At 42.7% G+C, this 18,844-nt stretch overlaps 1 protein-coding gene across 1 annotated transcript in view; it reads left to right on the top strand.

Annotated features, from left to right (window-relative positions):
- Window positions 1–18,844, top strand: part of LOC130297661 (oocyte zinc finger protein XlCOF7.1-like) — a 64,320-nt gene that overhangs the window by 41,903 nt on the left and 3,573 nt on the right. The window contains exon 8 of the mRNA XM_056550372.1: window positions 16,389–16,490. Coding sequence (XP_056406347.1) covers window positions 16,389–16,490 — 102 coding nt within the window. The remainder of the gene's footprint in view (window positions 1–16,388; window positions 16,491–18,844) is intronic.

An 18,844-nucleotide genomic window follows, 5' to 3' on the forward strand; every position in this document is an offset into this window, starting at 1 on the left:
TTGGAGAGCATTATACAGTGGTCTCCAAACTGAGGACCTCCAGATGTTGCAAAACTACAACTCCCAGCATGCCCAGAAAGCCAAAGGCTGTCTGGGCATGCTGGGAGTTGCAGTTTTGAAACTCTCAGAGGCAGCAGTGAGATCGCTTTACGGCGATCTCACTGCTGCCAATGAAGATGTCGCACTGCTGCTGCAAACTCGCCTCCGGGACGCAGCGCAGCCGGGACCGCATGGAGGACGCAGGGACCGCTCGGGACACCGCTCCGACGGGTAAGTGACGCCGGGGGACGGGTCAGGGACACTTAGCAGAGCGGTGTGTGTCCCGATCCCCGTGATTGGAACTCGCACACCGCGCTGCTATCAGCTAGTCAGATTTGACCAGCTGATAGCAGCGATCGCTGGGGTGGGTGGGGGATGAAACCCCCCGTGGTCGCACGGTAAGATGGCTGGCTATCAGTGATAGCCACCATCTTACCGGGCGCTGCGGGATGCTGCGAGTAGCGGCAAAAATGTTAATGACATACCTGTATGTCATGGGTCAGGAACACCTTGCCACTCATGACGTACAGGTATGCCATAGGTCGGGAAGGGGTTAAATGGACACTGTCCGAACCCAATACTTTTTATATGTTGTTAATTATGTAAATTAAAGACCTTTTGTAATATGGTTGTTTAAACTTTTTTGTATATTTAATTTAAAAAAAAGCTCCTGAAAATCCCATCACTAGTCTGCATGAGTAGACACACCAATCACCACCACAAGGGAGGGACACCCCCCCGCCACCACACACCAATCACCTCCCGCCACCACAAGGGAGGGACACGCCCCCGCCACCACACACCAATCACCTCCCGCCACCACAAGGGAGGGACACGCCCCCGCCACCACACACCAATCACCTCCCACCACCACAAGGGAGGGACACGCCCCCGCCACCACACACCAATCACCTCCCACCACCACAAGGGAGGGACACGCCCCCGCCACCACACACCAATCACCTCCCACCACCACAAGGGAGGGACACGCCCCCGCCACCACACACCAATCACCTCCCACCACCACAAGGGAGGGACACGCCCCCGCCACCACACACCAATCACCTCCCGCCACCACAAGGGAGGGACACACCCCCGCCACCACACACCAATCACCTCCCACCACCACAAGGGAGGCACACGCCCCCTTCCCCTCAGAGGATTTCTAACACTGTGAGCTAATACTATGGGGTACTCGGACCACCTCAGTAAGGTCAGTCATTTTAGACCGCAGGATAAGAATATTGGACCATGTAAAATGCAAACAATCAGTCTCTATATCCTCTATGACACCAAAATAAGCAAATCAGGGAATCCAATATCCAACTAGTCTTCCTCCCTGGTATATATCGGTCCTACCAGGACCAGGCAAACATAATTGACTATAGCGAAAGAATGTATTTTTTATAATGTCTTCCGATATGTTTCTGGGCTACTCCAGCGCCTTCATCAGGTACGAATGATGACAAAAACAGGTATAAAGTCATCCACCGATCCCGACATCACTAAAGGTTACGTTATGTCGACGATACACAGGACGGACAATAATATATTATAGGATATTAAAAAGACAATGATCATAATATGTTACCAACAGGTCTTCTCTAAAACCCTCTGGCCATGATGTGTTTGATAAAAAAAAAAGTCAAACCCCTTGTTTAATGACTCTCAAAGTGATCCACAGACCGGAACAGTCCACGTGACAGTTGTGTTCTAGGTGTTTGGACGCCCTATGTCTCAGGTAGCCCGTCTTACCAGGTGATCATCGGTTTAGAACAGTGGGCTCAAATTGTGGCCTTCCAGATATATTGCAACATCTGGAGGGCCACAGTTTGAGCTCACTTGTTTAGAAGGTCCAATGTTATTCCTAAGGGGTCCGTCTGAGCAATGAACCAATGTTATTTGAAATAAACTCTATATACGATATTTATTTTGATATTCTTTATCTGCCCGTTCTTGTGATTGTTACTCCTTTATTTATCTGCCCGTTCTCATGATGGTTACTCCTTTATTTATCTGCCTGTTCTCATGATGGTTACTCCTTTATTTATCCTCTTGTTCTCATGATGGTTACTCCTTTATTTATCCTCCTGTTCTCATGATGGTTACTCCTTTATTTATCCTCTTGTTCTTGTGATGGTTACTCCTTTATTTATCCTCTTGTTCTTGTGATGGTTACTCCTTTATTTATCCTCCTGTTCTTGTGATGGTTACTCCTTTATTTATCCTCTTGTTCTTGTGATGGTTACTGCTTTATTTATCTGCCCGTTCTTGTGATGGTTACTCCTTTATTTATCTGCCCGTTCTTGTGATGGTTACTCCTTTATTTATCCTCCTGTTCTTGTGATGTTACTCCTTTATTTATCCTCCTGTTCTTGTGATGGTTGCTCCTTTATTTATCCTCCTGTTCTTGTGATGGTTGCTCCTTTATTTATCCTCCTGTTCTTGTGATGGTTACTCCTTTATTTATCCGCCCGTTCTTGTGATGGTTACTCCTTTATTTATCCTCCTGTTCTTGTGATGGTTGCTCCTTTATTTATCCTCCTGTTCTTGTGATGGTTACTCCTTTATTTATCCGCCCGTTCTTGTGATGGTTACTCCTTTATTTATCCTCCTGTTCTTGTGATGGTTGCTCCTTTATTCATTCTCCCGCTCTTGTAAAGGTTACTCCTTTATTTATCCGCCCGTTCTCGTGATGGTTACTCTTTTATTTATCCGGCCATTCTCATGATGGTTACTCCTTTATTTATCCTCCCGTTCTCGTGATGGTTACTCCTTCATTTATCCGCCCGTTCTCATGATGGTTACTCCTTTATTTATCTGCCCGTTCTCATGATGGTTACTCCTTTATTTATCTGCCCGTTCTCATGATGGTTACTCCTTTATTTATCCGCCCGTTCTTGTGATTGTTACTCCTTTATTTATCTGCCCGTTCTTGTGATGGTTACTCCTTTATGTATCCTCCTGTTCTTGTGATGGTTACTCCTTTATTTATCCGGCCTTACTTGTGATGGTTACTCCTTTATTTATCCTTCCGTTCTTGTGATGGTTACTCCTTTATTTATCCTCCTGTTCTTGTGATGGTTACTCCTTTATTTATCCTCCTGTTCTTGTGATGGTTACTCCTTTATTTATCCGGACGTTCTTGTGATGTTTTCTCCTTTATTTATCCTCCTGTTCTTGTGATGGTTACTCCTTTATTTATCCGGCCTTTCTTGTGATGTTACTCCTTTATTTATCCGCCTGTTCTCGTGATGGTTACTCCTTTATCTATCCTCCTGTTCTCACGATGGTTACTCCTTTATCTATCCTCCTGTTCTTGTGATGGTTACTCCTTTATTTATCCGCCCGTTCTCGTGATGGTTACTCCTTTATTTATCCGCCCGTTCTCGTGATGGTTACTCCTTCATTTATCCGCCCGTTCTCATGATGGTTACTCCTTCATTTATCCGCCCGTTCTCATGATGGTTACTCCTTTATTTATCCTCCCGTTCTTGTGATGGTTACTCCTTTATTTATCCTCCCGTTCTTGTGATGGTTACTCCTTTATTTATCCGCCTGTTCTTGTGATGGTTACTCCTTTATTTATCTGCCCGTTCTCATGATGGTTACTCCTTTATTTATCCGCCTGTTCTTGTGATGGTTACTACTTTATTTATCTGCCCGTTCTCATGATGGTTACTCCTTCATTTATCCGCCCGTTCTCATGATGGTTACTCCTTTATTTATCCTCCTGTTCTTGTGATGGTTACTCCTTTATTTATCCTCCCGTTCTTGTGATGGTTACTCCTTTATTTATCCGCCTGTTCTTGTGATGGTTACTCCTTTATTTATCTGCCCGTTCTCATGATGGTTACTCCTTTATTTATCTGCCCGTTCTCATGATGGTTACTCCTTTATTTATCCGCCCGTTCTTGTGATGGTTACTCCTTTATTTATCCGCCCGTTCTTGTGATGGTTACTCCTTTATTTATCCGGCCGTTCTTGTGCTGGTTACTCCTTTATTTATCCTCCTGTTCTTGTGATGGTTACTCCTTTATTTATCCTCCTGTTCTTGTGATGGTTACTCCTTTATTTATCCGGACGTTCTTGTGATGTTTTCTCCTTTATTTATCCTCCTGTTCTTGTGATGGTTACTCCTTTATTTATCCGGCCTTTCTTGTGATGTTACTCCTTTATTTATCCGCCCGTTCTTGTGATGGTTACTCCTTTATTTATCCTCCTGTTCTTTTGATGGTTACTCCTTTATTTATCCTCCTGTTCTTGTGATGGTTACTCCTTTATTTATCCGGACGTTCTTGTGATGTTTTCTCCTTTATTTATCCTCCTGTTCTTGTGATGGTTACTCCTTTATTTATCCTCCCGTTCTTGTGATGGTTACTCCTTTATTTATCCGCCTGTTCTTGTGATGGTTACTCCTTTATTTATCCTCCCGTTCTTGTGATTGTTACTCCTTTATCCGCCCGTTCTCATGATGGTTACTCCTTTATTTATCCACCCGTTCTTGTGATGGTTACTCCTTTATTTATCCTCCCGTTCTTGTGATGGTTACTCCTTTATTTATCCGCCTGTTCTTGTGATGGTTACTCCTTTATTTATCCGCCTGTTCTTGTGATGGTTACTCCTTTATTTATCTGCCCGTTCTCGTGATGGTTACACCTTTATTTATCCGCCTGTTCTTGTGATGGTTACTCCTTTATTTATCCTCCTGTTCTTGTGATGGTTACTCCTTTATTTATCCTCCTGTTCTTGTGATGGTTACTCCTTTATTTATCCGGACGTTCTTGTGATGTTTTCTCCTTTATTTATCCTCCTGTTCTTGTGATGGTTACTCCTTTATTTATCTGGCCTTTCTTGTGATGTTACTCCTTTATTTATCCGCCCGTTCTTGTGATGGTTACTCCTTTATTTATCCTCCTGTTCTTGTGATGGTTACTCCTTTATTTATCCTCCTGTTCTTGTGATGGTTACTACTTTATTTATCCGGACGTTCTTGTGATGTTTTCTCCTTTATTTATCCTCCTGTTCTTGTGATGGTTACTCCTTTATTTATCCGCCTGTTCTTGTGATGGTTACTCCTTTATCCGCCCGTTCTCATGATGGTTACTCCTTTATTTATCCACCCGTTCTTGTGATGGTTACTCCTTTATTTATCCTCCCGTTCTTGTGATGGTTACTCCTTTATTTATCCGCCTGTTCTTGTGATGGTTACTCCTTTATTTATCCGCCTGTTCTTGTGATGGTTACTCTTTTATATATCCTCCCGTTCTCGTGATGGTTACACCTTTATTTATCCGCCTGTTCTTGTGATGGTTACTCCTTTATTTATCTGCCCGTTCTCGTGATGGTTACACCTTTATTTATCCGCCTGTTCTTGTGATGGTTACTCCTTTATTTATCCGGACGTTCTCATGATGGTTACTCCTTTATTTATCCTCCTGTTCTTGTGATGGTTACTCCTTTATTTATCCGCCCGTTCTTGTGATGGTTACTCCTGTATTTATCCGCCCGTTCTTGTGATGGTTGCTCCTTTATTTATCCGCCTTTTCTTGTGATTGTTACTCCTTTTATTTATCTGCCCGTTCTCATGATGGTTACTCCTTTATTTATCCGCCCGTTCTTGTGATGGTTACTCCTTTATATATCCTCCTGTTCTTGTGATGGTTACTCCTTTATTTATCTGGACGTTCTTGTGATGGTTACTCCTTTATTTATCCTCCTGTTCTTGTGATGGTTACTCCTTTATTTATCCTCCTGTTCTTGTGATGGTTACTACTTTATTTATCCGGACGTTCTTGTGATGTTTTCTCCTTTATTTATCCTCCTGTTCTTGTGATGGTTACTCCTTTATTTATCTGCCCGTTCTCGTGATGGTTACACCTTTATTTATCCGCCTGTTCTTGTGATGGTTACTCCTTTATTTATCCGGACGTTCTCATGATGGTTACTCCTTTATTTATCCTCCTGTTCTTGTGATGGTTACTCCTTTATTTATCCGCCCGTTCTTGTGATGGTTACTCCTTTATTTATCCGCCCGTTCTTGTGATGGTTGCTCCTTTATTTATCCGCCTTTTCTTGTGATTGTTACTCCTTTATTTATCTGCCCGTTCTCATGATGGTTACTCCTTTATTTATCCGCCCGTTCTTGTGATGGTTACTCCTTTATGTATCCTCCTGTTCTTGTGTTGGTTACTCCTTTATTTATCCAGCCTTTCTTGTGATGTTACTCCTTTATTTATCCGCCCGTTCTTGTGATGTTATCCGCCCGTTCTTGTGATGGTTACTCCTTTATTTATCCTCCCGTTCTTGTGATGGTTACTCCTTTATTTATCCGCCCGTTCTTGTGATGGTTACTCCTTTATTTATCCTCCTGTTCTTGTGATGGTTACTCCTTTATTTATCTGGACGTTCTTGTGATGGTTACTCCTTTATTTATCCTCCCGTTCTTGTGATGGTTACTCCTTTATTTATGGTCAGGGCCTTTCAGTGCGTATGGAACGTACGCCTACCTAACCTAACATACCATGATAACTATAACCCTATTTCCTATCCTGTAACCAGAATGCCGGACATAACCTACCTTATCTAATCTGCGGCAGAGGTGTGCCCGTACCGCCGTCGGGGGGTACACCTTAAGTGGGCATACCCTGAATGAGGCTGAAGGAAGACCTGAAAAAAAGAGGGAGGGCTGATGGGTGGGACAGCGTGACGTCCAACGTGCACCTGAACCTGCACGTGCTGGTATTTATACCACCCAGGCCCCTCCCATAAACCCAGGTTGTCATTCAACCTTTCACTTATGGTCAGGGCCTTTCAGTGCGTATGGAACGTACGCCTACCTAACCTAACATACCATGATAACTATAACCCTATTTCCTATCCTGTAACCAGAATGCCGGACATAACCTACCTTATCTAATCTGCGGCAGAGGTGTGCCCGTACCGCCGTCGGGGGGTACACCTTAAGTGGGCAAAAAACAGCATGCGTAGGGTAGTGGTATAATATGCCCTTGTGATACCAGAGCCTGAGCTGCCGACCCAGCCTTCAGGCCATGTTCCCAACCCCCTCAACAAATATCCGATATTACTGTGGACATCCCTATAATGACACCTACCTCACCAGAAGCCCTAACTACCATCTAGACACCATGTGCATATTCGCCACCTGAACTTGCTGAATGGACTGACCAACCCGCTCCCTATCCTACTGTACCACATGACCCACTATCCGTAAACCTAGTATGTAGTTTCCAGGATTATGGCCAAAACCTGACAACCGTAGGGAGCCCTAAAAAGAAACCCAAATGTCATGGGACACAGAACATTACAGCTATATACTGCCGATACCACGAACTATTCCCTAAATCAACGACCATAACGATGGGAGAAAACAACTAACTGAACCATGTTAACATGTGTGCACAGGTCACCTGTAAATGATCACTTAATACCGGTATAACAGTCGTATGCTGCAAACGAGTCAGAACATACGACTATGCAGTGCATCCCACCTGAGAACGTGACAGGCATGACAGGTATACAGCTGCCTATGTGTAGTGCCGTTACTGCTCTGAAAACGTGTCAGCAACAATAACCAAGTAGTATATCCCACCTGAGGATGTGTCAGGCATATCAGGTATATACTCCTCTATGTGTCCTGCTGCTACTGCTCGGGAAAACGTGCCCAAAACAATAGCCCAAATGATGTATTCCCCCGCAGACGTGGCAGGCAGTGTGAGAATATCCGTAACCTGTAAACGTAACCCGATTCAAAATGGTTGATAATGCGCCTATGTGCCTGATGCAAATAACCATCACGTGTAAGATCCGTGCACTGTGGTTACCATGAAAGTAAGCACTATGCCTAGCACGTAGTGTCATACCCGCAACAATGACGTAAGCGTATGACTACTGTATGCAAAGTAAGATAGCTTGACGTAGAACCTATAACGGTGGTATGTTAATGTAACCTGACCTATTCATGAACGTAGAATCAGGACCAAGTAACCTGCTTAAAATAACGTACGTGTACGGAGACCTTTACTGGGTACCCGAAACAAAAGGGCAGATAAGCATCGCGTCATGCAAGTAGTAACTTATACGTCGAATGCTCGAACTTATGTAGCGCATGTGCCGTAGCAAATGCTATGATAGTAAGCGAAATTACGTAAGGTATGCATACCCATATTATATCAACCAGACTCAGTTCACCCGTAAATGATCACTTTAATATCGATATGGCAGTCGTATCCTGGAAACGTGTCAGAACATACGACTATACAGTGCATCCCAACCTGAGGACGTGACAGGCATAACAGGTATACAGCTGCCTATGTGTGGTGATGTTATTGCTCTGAAAACGTGTCAGCAACAATAACCAAGTAGTATATCCCACCTGAGAATGAGTCAGGCATATCAGGTATATACTCCTCTATGTGACCTGCTGCTATTGCTCAGGAAAACGTGTCCGATACAATAGCCCAAATTATGTATTCCCCTGCTGCCGTGGCAGGCAGGCTGAGAATATCCACAACCTGTAAACGTGACATGATCCGAAATGGTTGATAATGCTACTCAGTAACACGTGTCTAAACACAATGTACCATAGACACCTATGCTTACCAAAGTGTGAAAACATGATCCAGTTATACTATAGCCTGATAAGCGTGTAATACCGTATGGAAGCCTACGGGTGTGTGTAAATTATATGGAAATTAATCGCATTGATCGTATGGAACACCACGTGTTATGCCGTGTAAACACATAAGCGTAGAATCACGTGGAAACCTGAGCGTGTACCACGTATGGAACATAAGCGTGCTGTACCATATGGTGAACAATAGTATGCCGTGCCATATGGAAATATGGATGAAATATTGTAAGGAAACATCAACGTTTTAACCCATTTGGACACCTAAGAGTCACAACATATGAAACATAATCGTGTTATCCTGTATGGAAACTGAGCGTGTAACTGAATAAACGATCGTGTATACTGTACGGAATATGCAATCGCGTACACCGTAACGGGACAATACAATCGTGCCTACTATCAGAAGATACAAGCATGTAATCCGTATGAAAACTGCAATCGTGTATACTGTACAGACAATACCATCATGTATACTGTACGGAAAATACTATTGTGTATACTGTATGGAAAATACAAACGTGTATACTATATAAAAGCAAGAGTGTATACTGTACTGGAAATACAAGCGTGTGTACTGTACTGGAAATACTAGAATGTATACTGAACTGGAAATACGAGCGTGTATACTGTACTGGCAATACGAGAATGCATACCGCACAGAAAATACAATCGTGCATACTGTACGAAAAGTACAAACGCGTATACTGTACAGAAAAACACAAACGTATATAGTACAGAAAAAATACAAACATACTATATTGAAAAGTAATCGTGTATACCGTACTGGAAATACAAGCGTGTATACTGTACTGGAAATACTAGAACAACTACAGTACTGGAAATACTAGCGTGTGTACCGTATAACAATATAAGCGTGCATACTGTACTGGAAATATGATCATGTACACTGTACTAGAATATGAGCATGTACACTGTGTGATAGAGTGAGCGTGTATACTGTGTAAAAATACAAACATGTGTACCGTGTGAAACACCAGCGTAAATATTATATGAAAACACGAGCATATATATTGTGAGAAAACCCGAGCGTGTAATCTCTGGAAAAATGCAAGCGTACCTACCATACGGAAATACCAGCATGTATACTCTATGAAAATATAAGCGCGCGTACTGTGTGCATATACAATCGCATACTCCGCATGCAAACACAATCACACATTCTATATGAAAACAAGCGTGTAAACTGTATGCAAATACAAGCATATATACTGTATGCAAACAAGCGTGCATTCTACCTGGGTGATACAAGCGCCTACACTGTAGGGAAACACAGCGTATATACTGTATGAAATCCAAGCGTGTTCGTGAAAATACAAGCGTGTCATACTGTATAAAAATATGAGCATGTCACATTGCATGAAAACGAGCGTGTCCTACTGTATGAAAATACAAGCGTGTCATATTGTATGGAAATACAAGCGTGTCATACTGTATGATAATACAAGCGTGTCATATTGTATGGAAATACAAGCGTGTCATACTGTATGATAATACAAGCGTGTCATACTGTATGATAATTCAAGCGTGTCATTGTATGGAAATACAAGCGTGTCATACTGTATGATAATTTAAGCGTGTCATATTGTATGGAAATACAAGCGTGTCATACTGTATGATAATTCAAGCGTGTCATTGTATGGAAATACAAGCGTGTCATACTGTATGATAATTTAAGCGTGTCATATTGTATGGAAATACAAGCGTGTCGTACTGTATGATAATTCAAGCGTGTCATATTGTATGGAAATACAAGCGTGTCATACTGCATGAAAATATGCATGTCATACTGCATGAAATTACAAGTGTGTCAAACTGTATGAAAAATACAAGCGAGTCATACTGTATGAAAATACAAGAGTGTCATACTGCATAAATTACAAATGTGTCAAACTGTATTGTATGAAAATACGAGCGTGTTGTATTCTGAGGTGTGTCTACTGTATGGAGAATACGAGTGTGTCTACAGTATGGAAAATATGAATGTGTATACTGTGTGGGAAATACCAGCGTGTATGCTGTATGGGAAATATGACCGTGTATACTGTATGAAAAATACCAGCATGTATACTGTGTAAAAATTGCAAGAGTGAATACTGTGGAAAAATACAACATCCATACAGTATAGAGATGCAAGCTTGTAATGCTGTATGAATATACCAGCGTGATCTACTGTATGTAAATACAAGTGTTCTACCAAACGGAACGTACCAGCGTGTGAATAATACTGGCGTGTCTACAGTATTGTAACTACCAGCATGAATGTTGTAAAAAAAATGCCAATGTGTATACTGTATGGTAAATACCAGCATGCATACCACGTGGTGAAAACCAGCGCATATTCTGCACAAACATCAGCGTATACACTGTATGGCTGGAACCAACGTGCATGCTGTATAGCGGATACCAGCGTGTATTGTCTGTAATGAGTACCGACATGTATACTGTATGGTAAATGTAACTGTGTATACAAGCGTGTATACAGTATGAAAAACCGTATGGAAAATACAAATGTAGACTGTGTGGTGAAAAGAAGCGTGTACACTGTATGGTGAATAGAAACGTGTATACTGTATGGTGAAAATAGAAGCGTATATACTGTATGGTGAATAGAAGCGTATATACTGTATGGTGAATAGAAGCGTATATACTGTATGGTGAATAGAAATGTGTATACTGTATGGTGAAAATAGAAGCGTATATACTGTATGGTGAATAGAAGCGTATATACTGTATGGTGAATAAAGCGTATATACTGTGAATAGAAGCGTATATACTGTATGGTGTATAGAGGCGTGTATACTGTATGGAAAATACAAGCGTGTATACAGTATGGTAAATGCAACTGTGTATACAGTATGGTGAATGCAACTGTGTATACTGAATGGTAAATGCAATTGTGTACCGTAGGGAAAATACAAGTGTATACTGAAGGAAAATCTATGCGTGTACACTGTATGGTAACATGTAGTGACTGCACGGTATGAATGCTTTGAGTAACTGCACGGAGTGGAAGCTATGAGTGACTGTACCGTATGCAAACTATGAGTGTCTGCATGATGAGGATGCTATGCGTGACCGGGCGGTATAAATGCTGGGTGACTGCCAGGTGTGAAAACTGAGTGACTGTATAGAATGCGATTCTATGAGCGACTGTGCAGTATGAATGTTATGAGTAACTGTACGGCCCAAAATTGTGAAAGGCTGTAGTGCATAGCCGCCACGTGAACCGTCAGCCACCACTAAACCTGGTCCGAGGTGACCCTGAATTCGGCAGGGAAAACCTGGGGCGGGGGGGAGAGTTGAGCTGGGGACAACATTGTGAACCGCGGTGGCCGTGGGGAGCCGAGCCCTTAAATGATAAAGAGCTGCCGCCAGTCCTCCGTCTGTTGGGAGGCCGGTGTGCTAACCCTGCCACCCGATATTGCCCAGTTATTAGCTCAGCCCCCTGGCACACTACATGACCCGGCGGCGCCCCCCCCCTGGCAACCGGGGAGGACGCTGATCCCGCCGCCAGGAGCGACTGGGAGCGAGGAGGAGGAGAGCCCGGCCCAAGAACCAGGCTGGGTACCGTAACGGTCGCGGGCTCTGCCCCCCTCCCGCACCACGCAGCCTGGCAATCGAGGATGATGCCGGTCAAGCCGCCCGGAGCCACGGAACGCGAGGATGAGACCCGGCGCAGACCCAGGTGAGGAACCGGCCAGGCACCGAGACAGCAGTGGGCCACGCCCCCCCCCCCCTGTGGCACCACTCGAGTGGGGAGAGAAGCCGAACTCGCCGCTTGGGCCACGGGGAGCGAAAAGGGGCGAGGACCCCGGTAAAAAGACTGGGGGCGCTAGAACCGAGGCCGGGGCTGACCTAGGGTGCCCTCCGTGCTCCGGCTTACCTCCGGAGAGAGGGCTTCAGCGGACATGGCCACCCCGGCCGGCCCCGGCCGCTTACCGTTACCCTAAAGACCGGAACTCCTGCTTGTCAGCTGATCCCCAGTCACGTGACGTACAGCGTGACGTCCAACGTGCACCTGAACCTGCACGTGCTGGTATTTATACCACCCAGGCCCCTCCCATAAACCCAGGTTGTCATTCAACCTTTCACTTATCCTCCCGTTCTTGTGATGGTTACTCCTTTATTTATCCGGCCATTCTCATGATGGTTACTCCTTTATTTATCCTCCCGTTCTTGTGATGGTTACTCCTTTATTTATCCGCCTGTTCTTGTGATGGTTACTCCTTTATTTATCCTCCTGTTCTTGTGATGGTTACTCCTTTATTTATCCGCCTGTTCTTGTGATGGTTGCTCCTTTATTTATCCTCCTGTTCTTGTGATGGTTGCTCCTTTATTTATCCTCCTGTTCTTGTGATGGTTACTCCTTTATTTATCCTCCCGTTCTTGTGATGGTTACTCCTTTATTTATCCGGACGTTCTCGTGATGGTTACTCCTTTATTTATCCGGACGTTCTCGTGATGGTTACTCCTTTATTTATCCGGACGTTCTCGTGATGGTTACTCCTTTATTTATCCTCCTGTTCTCGTGATGGTTACTCCTTTATTTATCCGCCTGTTCTTGTGATGGTTACTCCTTTATTTATCCTCCTGTTCTTGTGATGGTTACTCCTTTATTTATCCTCCTGTTCTTGTGATGGTTACTCCTTTATTTATCCTCCTGTTCTTGTGATGGTTACTCCTTTATTTATCCTCCTGTTCTTGTGATGGTTACTCCTTTATTTATCCTCCTGTTCTTGTGATGGTTACTCCTTTATTTATCCTCCTGTTCTTGTGATGGTTACTCCTTTATTTATCCTCCTGTTCTTGTGATGGTTACTCCTTTATTTATCCTCCTGTTCTTGTGATGGTTGCTCCTTTATTTATCCTCCTGTTCTTGTGATGGTTGCTCCTTTATTTATCTGCCCGTTCTTGTGATGGTTACTCCTTTATTTATCCGCCCGTTCTTGTGATTGTTACTCCTTTATTTATCTGCCTGTTCTCATGATGGTTACTCCTTTATGGTGTCTCTGGACGAGGTTCCTCTGGTTTTGGGAACTGACCTTTCCTCCAGATCTTTTTAGAATAACCCTCAGCTGTAAAACCATCATATAAAATCTATGATAGAACGATAAGCAAATAAATCCTCATCCCCGCATCAAGTCTTAAGAATTCCTTGATATTATCCACATTGGGTAAAATCTAAAAGACTTTTTACGTCCACCAATTTAAAGTGAGAGAGAGTTACAAATTTGACCAAACCCCAATCGGAACAAATGTCCAACCTCAGGCTCAGAACTCGTCCAATCAAACAAAAGGCCTACAATGAACCATTTATACTGCAAAACATGACCTAAAAACCAGCAAAACTGTGCAATGTGTATGGACTGAATAACATGGTTCATTGGCTGAACTTGGGGTAAATCAAGTCCTCATTGGATCCCCTAGTCTGTGAACAAAGGGGAGGGGTATGGGATAATGAAGAGGAGGGAGCGTCCCCTTGTTTCTTTTCCAGAAGGAGAAAGCGCCCCTTTGTCTTTTCTTCAGGAGGAGGGAGCGCCCCCTTGTCTTTTCTCCAGGAGGAGGGAGCGCCCCCTTGTCTTTTCTCCAGGAGGAGAGAGCGCCCCCTTGTCTTTTCTCCAGGAGGAGAGAGCGCCCCCTTGTCTTTTCTCCAGGAGGAGAGAGCGCCCCCTTGTCTTTTCTCCAGGTGGAGGGAGCGCCCCCTTGTCATTTCTCCAGGAGGAGGGAGCGCTCCCCTTGTCTTTTCTCCAGGAGGAGGGAGCGCCCCCTTGTCTTTTCTCCAGAAGGAGGGAACGTCCCCTTGTCTTTTCTACAGGAGGAGGGAGCGCCCCCTTGTCTTTTGAGGTGGTTTCTCCCAGATATTTGGGGGTGCTCCTGTCTCTGTCTTCCTGAGGATCTGTAGGAAATATGTGATTTTGGATAGTTGATCTTGGACAATAGTGCCACAATATCGGGCGTGTACAGGGTAATTTATTAACACTTACATATCTGGTGACCTGACCTTTTATAGTCACCGACATAGTCATCCCACTCTGAGGGTGAAGAGCGAGGGGTAAGAACGGACAAATCCCTGTATAATATGGTGGCACACACAGCTCTGCTTCCTCATAAACAACACACACAGCTTTGCGCCTCATACACAACACACACAGCTCTGCGTCTCATACACAACACACACAGCTCTGCCGCCTCATACACGACACACACAGCTCTGCCGCCTCACACAACACACAGCTCTGCCTCCTCATACACAACACACACAGCTCTGCCGCCTCACACAACACACACAGCTCTGCCGCCTCATACACGACACACACAGCTCTGCCGCCTCATACACGACACACACAGCTCTGCTTCCTCATAAACAACACACACAGCTTTGCGCCTCATACACAACACACACAGCTCTGCGCCTCATACACAACACACACAGCTCTGCCGCCTCATACACGACACACACAGCTCTGCCGCCTCACACAACACACAGCTCTGCCTCCTCATACACAACACACACAGCTCTGCCGCCTCACACAACACACACAGCTCTGCCGCCTCATACACAACACACACAGCTCTGCCGCCTCACACAACACACACAGCTCTACCGCCTCATACACGACACACACAGCTCTGCCGCCTCATACACGACACACACAGCTCTGCCGCCTCATACACAACACACAGCTCTGCCGCCTCATACACAACACACAGCTCTGCCGCCTCATACACAACACACACAGCTCTGCCGCCTCATACACAACACACACAGCTCTGCCGCCTCATACACGACACACACAGCTCTGCCGCCTCATACACGACACACAGCTCTGCGCCTCATACACGACACACACAGCTCTGCCGCCTCATACACGACACACACAGCTCTGCCGCCTCACACAACACACACAGCTCTGCCGCCTCATACACAACACACACAGCTCTGCCGCCTCACACAACACACACAGCTCTACCGCCTCATACACGACACACACAGCTCTGCCGCCTCATACACGACACACACAGCTCTGCCGCCTCATACACAACACACAGCTCTGCCGCCTCATACACAACACACACAGCTCTGCCGCCTCATACACAACACACACAGCTCTGCCGCCTCATACACGACACACACAGCTCTGCCGCCTCATACACGACACACAGCTCTGCGCCTCATACACGACACACACAGCTCTGCCGCCTCATACACGACACACACAGCTCTGCCGCCTCATACACGACACACACAGCTCTGCCGCCTCATACACGACACACACAGCTCTGCCGCCTCATACACTACACACACAGCTCTGCCGCCTCATACACGACACACACAGCTCTGCCGCCTCATACACGACACACACAGCTCTGCCGCCTCATACACGACATACAGCTCTGCCGCCTCATACACAACACACACAGCTCTGCCGCCTCATACACGACACACACAGCTCTGCCGCCTCATACACGACACACACAGCTCTGCCGCCTCATACACGACATACAGCTCTGCCGCCTCATACACAACACACACAGCTCTGCCGCCTCATAAACGACACACACAGCTCTGCCGCCTCATACACAACACACAGCTCTGCCGCCTCATACACGACACACACAGCTCTGCCGCCTCATACACAACACACAGCTCTGCCGCCTCTTACACAACACACAGCAGAGTCCTGTGCACTAGACTCTTCCCCCTCCATGTGACTGATCACATGACTTGTGACATCATCGCAGGTCCTGTAACCACAGAGCAGTTCTATGGCTGCAGGTACAGTACATGTATATTCTATTGCCTGTGTGTATTATACTGTATATAGGGGAATGTATACGGTTGTATGTGTTGTCTATATGGGCACATGTGAAGCGGCTGGGTCATCACTGAATATGTGGTCCTTACATAGGACTGCACAATCTGATGACTGATATGCTGCATAGATGGAGCCTGAGTATGATGGAACTATACACTATATGGCAGTATTATTTATATACAATTACTTCCTATACTGAGTATAATAATACTATACACTATATGGCAGTATTATTTATATACAATTACTTCCTATACTGAGTATAATGATACTATACACTATATGGCAGTATTATTTATATATAGTTACTTCCTATACTGAGTATAATGATACTATACACTATATGGCAGAATTATTTATATATAGTTACTTCCTATACTGAGTATAATGATACTATACACTATATGGCAGTATTATTTATATATAATTACTTCCTATACTGAGTATAATGATACTATACACTATATGGCAGTATTATTTATATATAATTACTTCCTATACTGAGTATAATGATACTATACACTATATGGCAGTATTATTTATATATAATTACTTCCTATACTGAGTATAATGATACTATACACTATATGGCAGTATTATTTATATACAATTACTTCCTATACTGAGTATGATGATACTATACACTATATGGCAGTATTATTTATATATAATTACTTCCTATACTGAGTATAATGATACTATACACTATATGGCGGTATTATTTATATATAATTACTTCCTATACTGAGTATAATGATACTATACACTATATGTCGGTATTATTTATATATAATTACTTCCTATACTGAGTATAATGATACTATACACTATATGGCAGTAGTATTTATATATAATTACTTCCTATACTGAGTATAATGATACTATACACTATATGGCAGTATTATTTATATATAATTACTTCCTATACTGAGTATAATGATACTATACACTATATGGCAGTATTATTTATATGCAATTACTTCCTATACTGAGTATAATGATACTATACACTATATGTCGGTATTATTTATATATAATTACTTCCTATGATGAGTATAATGATACTATACACTATATGGCAGTATTATTTCTATACAATTACTTTCTATACTGATTATAATGATAATATACACTATATGGCTGTATTATTTATATATAATTACTTCCTATACTGAGTATAATGATACTATACCCTATATGGCAGTATTATTTCTATACAATTACTTCCTATACTGATTATAATGATACTATACACTATATGGCAGTATTATTTATATATAATTACTTCCTATACTGAGTATAATGATACTATACACTATATGTCGGCATTATTTATATATAATTACTTCCTATACTGAGTATAATGATACTATACACCATATGGCAGTATTATTTATATATAATTACTTCCTATACTGAGTATAATGATACTATACACTATATGGCAGTATTATTTATATATAATTTCTTCCTATGATGAGTATAATGATACTAAACACTATATGGCAGTATTATTTATATGCAATTACTTCCAATGATGAGTATGATGATACTATACACTATATGGCAGTATTATTTATATACAATTACTTCCTATGATGAGTATAATGATACTATTCACTAAATGGCAGTATTATTTATATATAATTACTTCCTATACTGAGTATAATGATACTATACACTATATGGCAGTATTATTTATATACAATTACTTCCTATACTGAGTATAATGATACTATACACTATATGGCAGTATTATTTATATCCAATTACTTCCTATGATGAGTATAATGATACTATACACTATATGGCAGTATTATTTATATCCAATTACTTCCTATGATGAGTATAATGATACTATACACTATATGGCAGTATTATTTATATACAATTACTTCCTATGATGAGTATAATGATACTATTCACTATATGGCAGTATTATTTATATACAATTACTTCCTATACTGAGTATAATGATACTATACACTATATGGCAGTATTATTTATATACAATTACTTCCTATACTGAGTATAATGATACTATACACTATATGGCAGTATTATTTATATATAATTACTTCCTATGATGAGTATAATGATACTATACACTATACGGCAGTATTATTTATATATAATTACTTCCTATGATGAGTATAATGATACTATACACAATATTGCAGTATTATTTATATACTTTATGGGAACAATTACTTCCTATGATGAGGGAAATACAGGTTCCATGATAGGGGAATCTTTAGGATAAAATGAATTAATAGCGGATCCTTAGATGTGAATTTGGGTAAATTTACTGTAG

The sequence above is a fragment of the Hyla sarda genome, chromosome 13 (assembly GCF_029499605.1).
Source record: "Hyla sarda isolate aHylSar1 chromosome 13, aHylSar1.hap1, whole genome shotgun sequence".
NCBI classification, from domain to species: Eukaryota; Metazoa; Chordata; class Amphibia; order Anura; family Hylidae; genus Hyla; species Hyla sarda.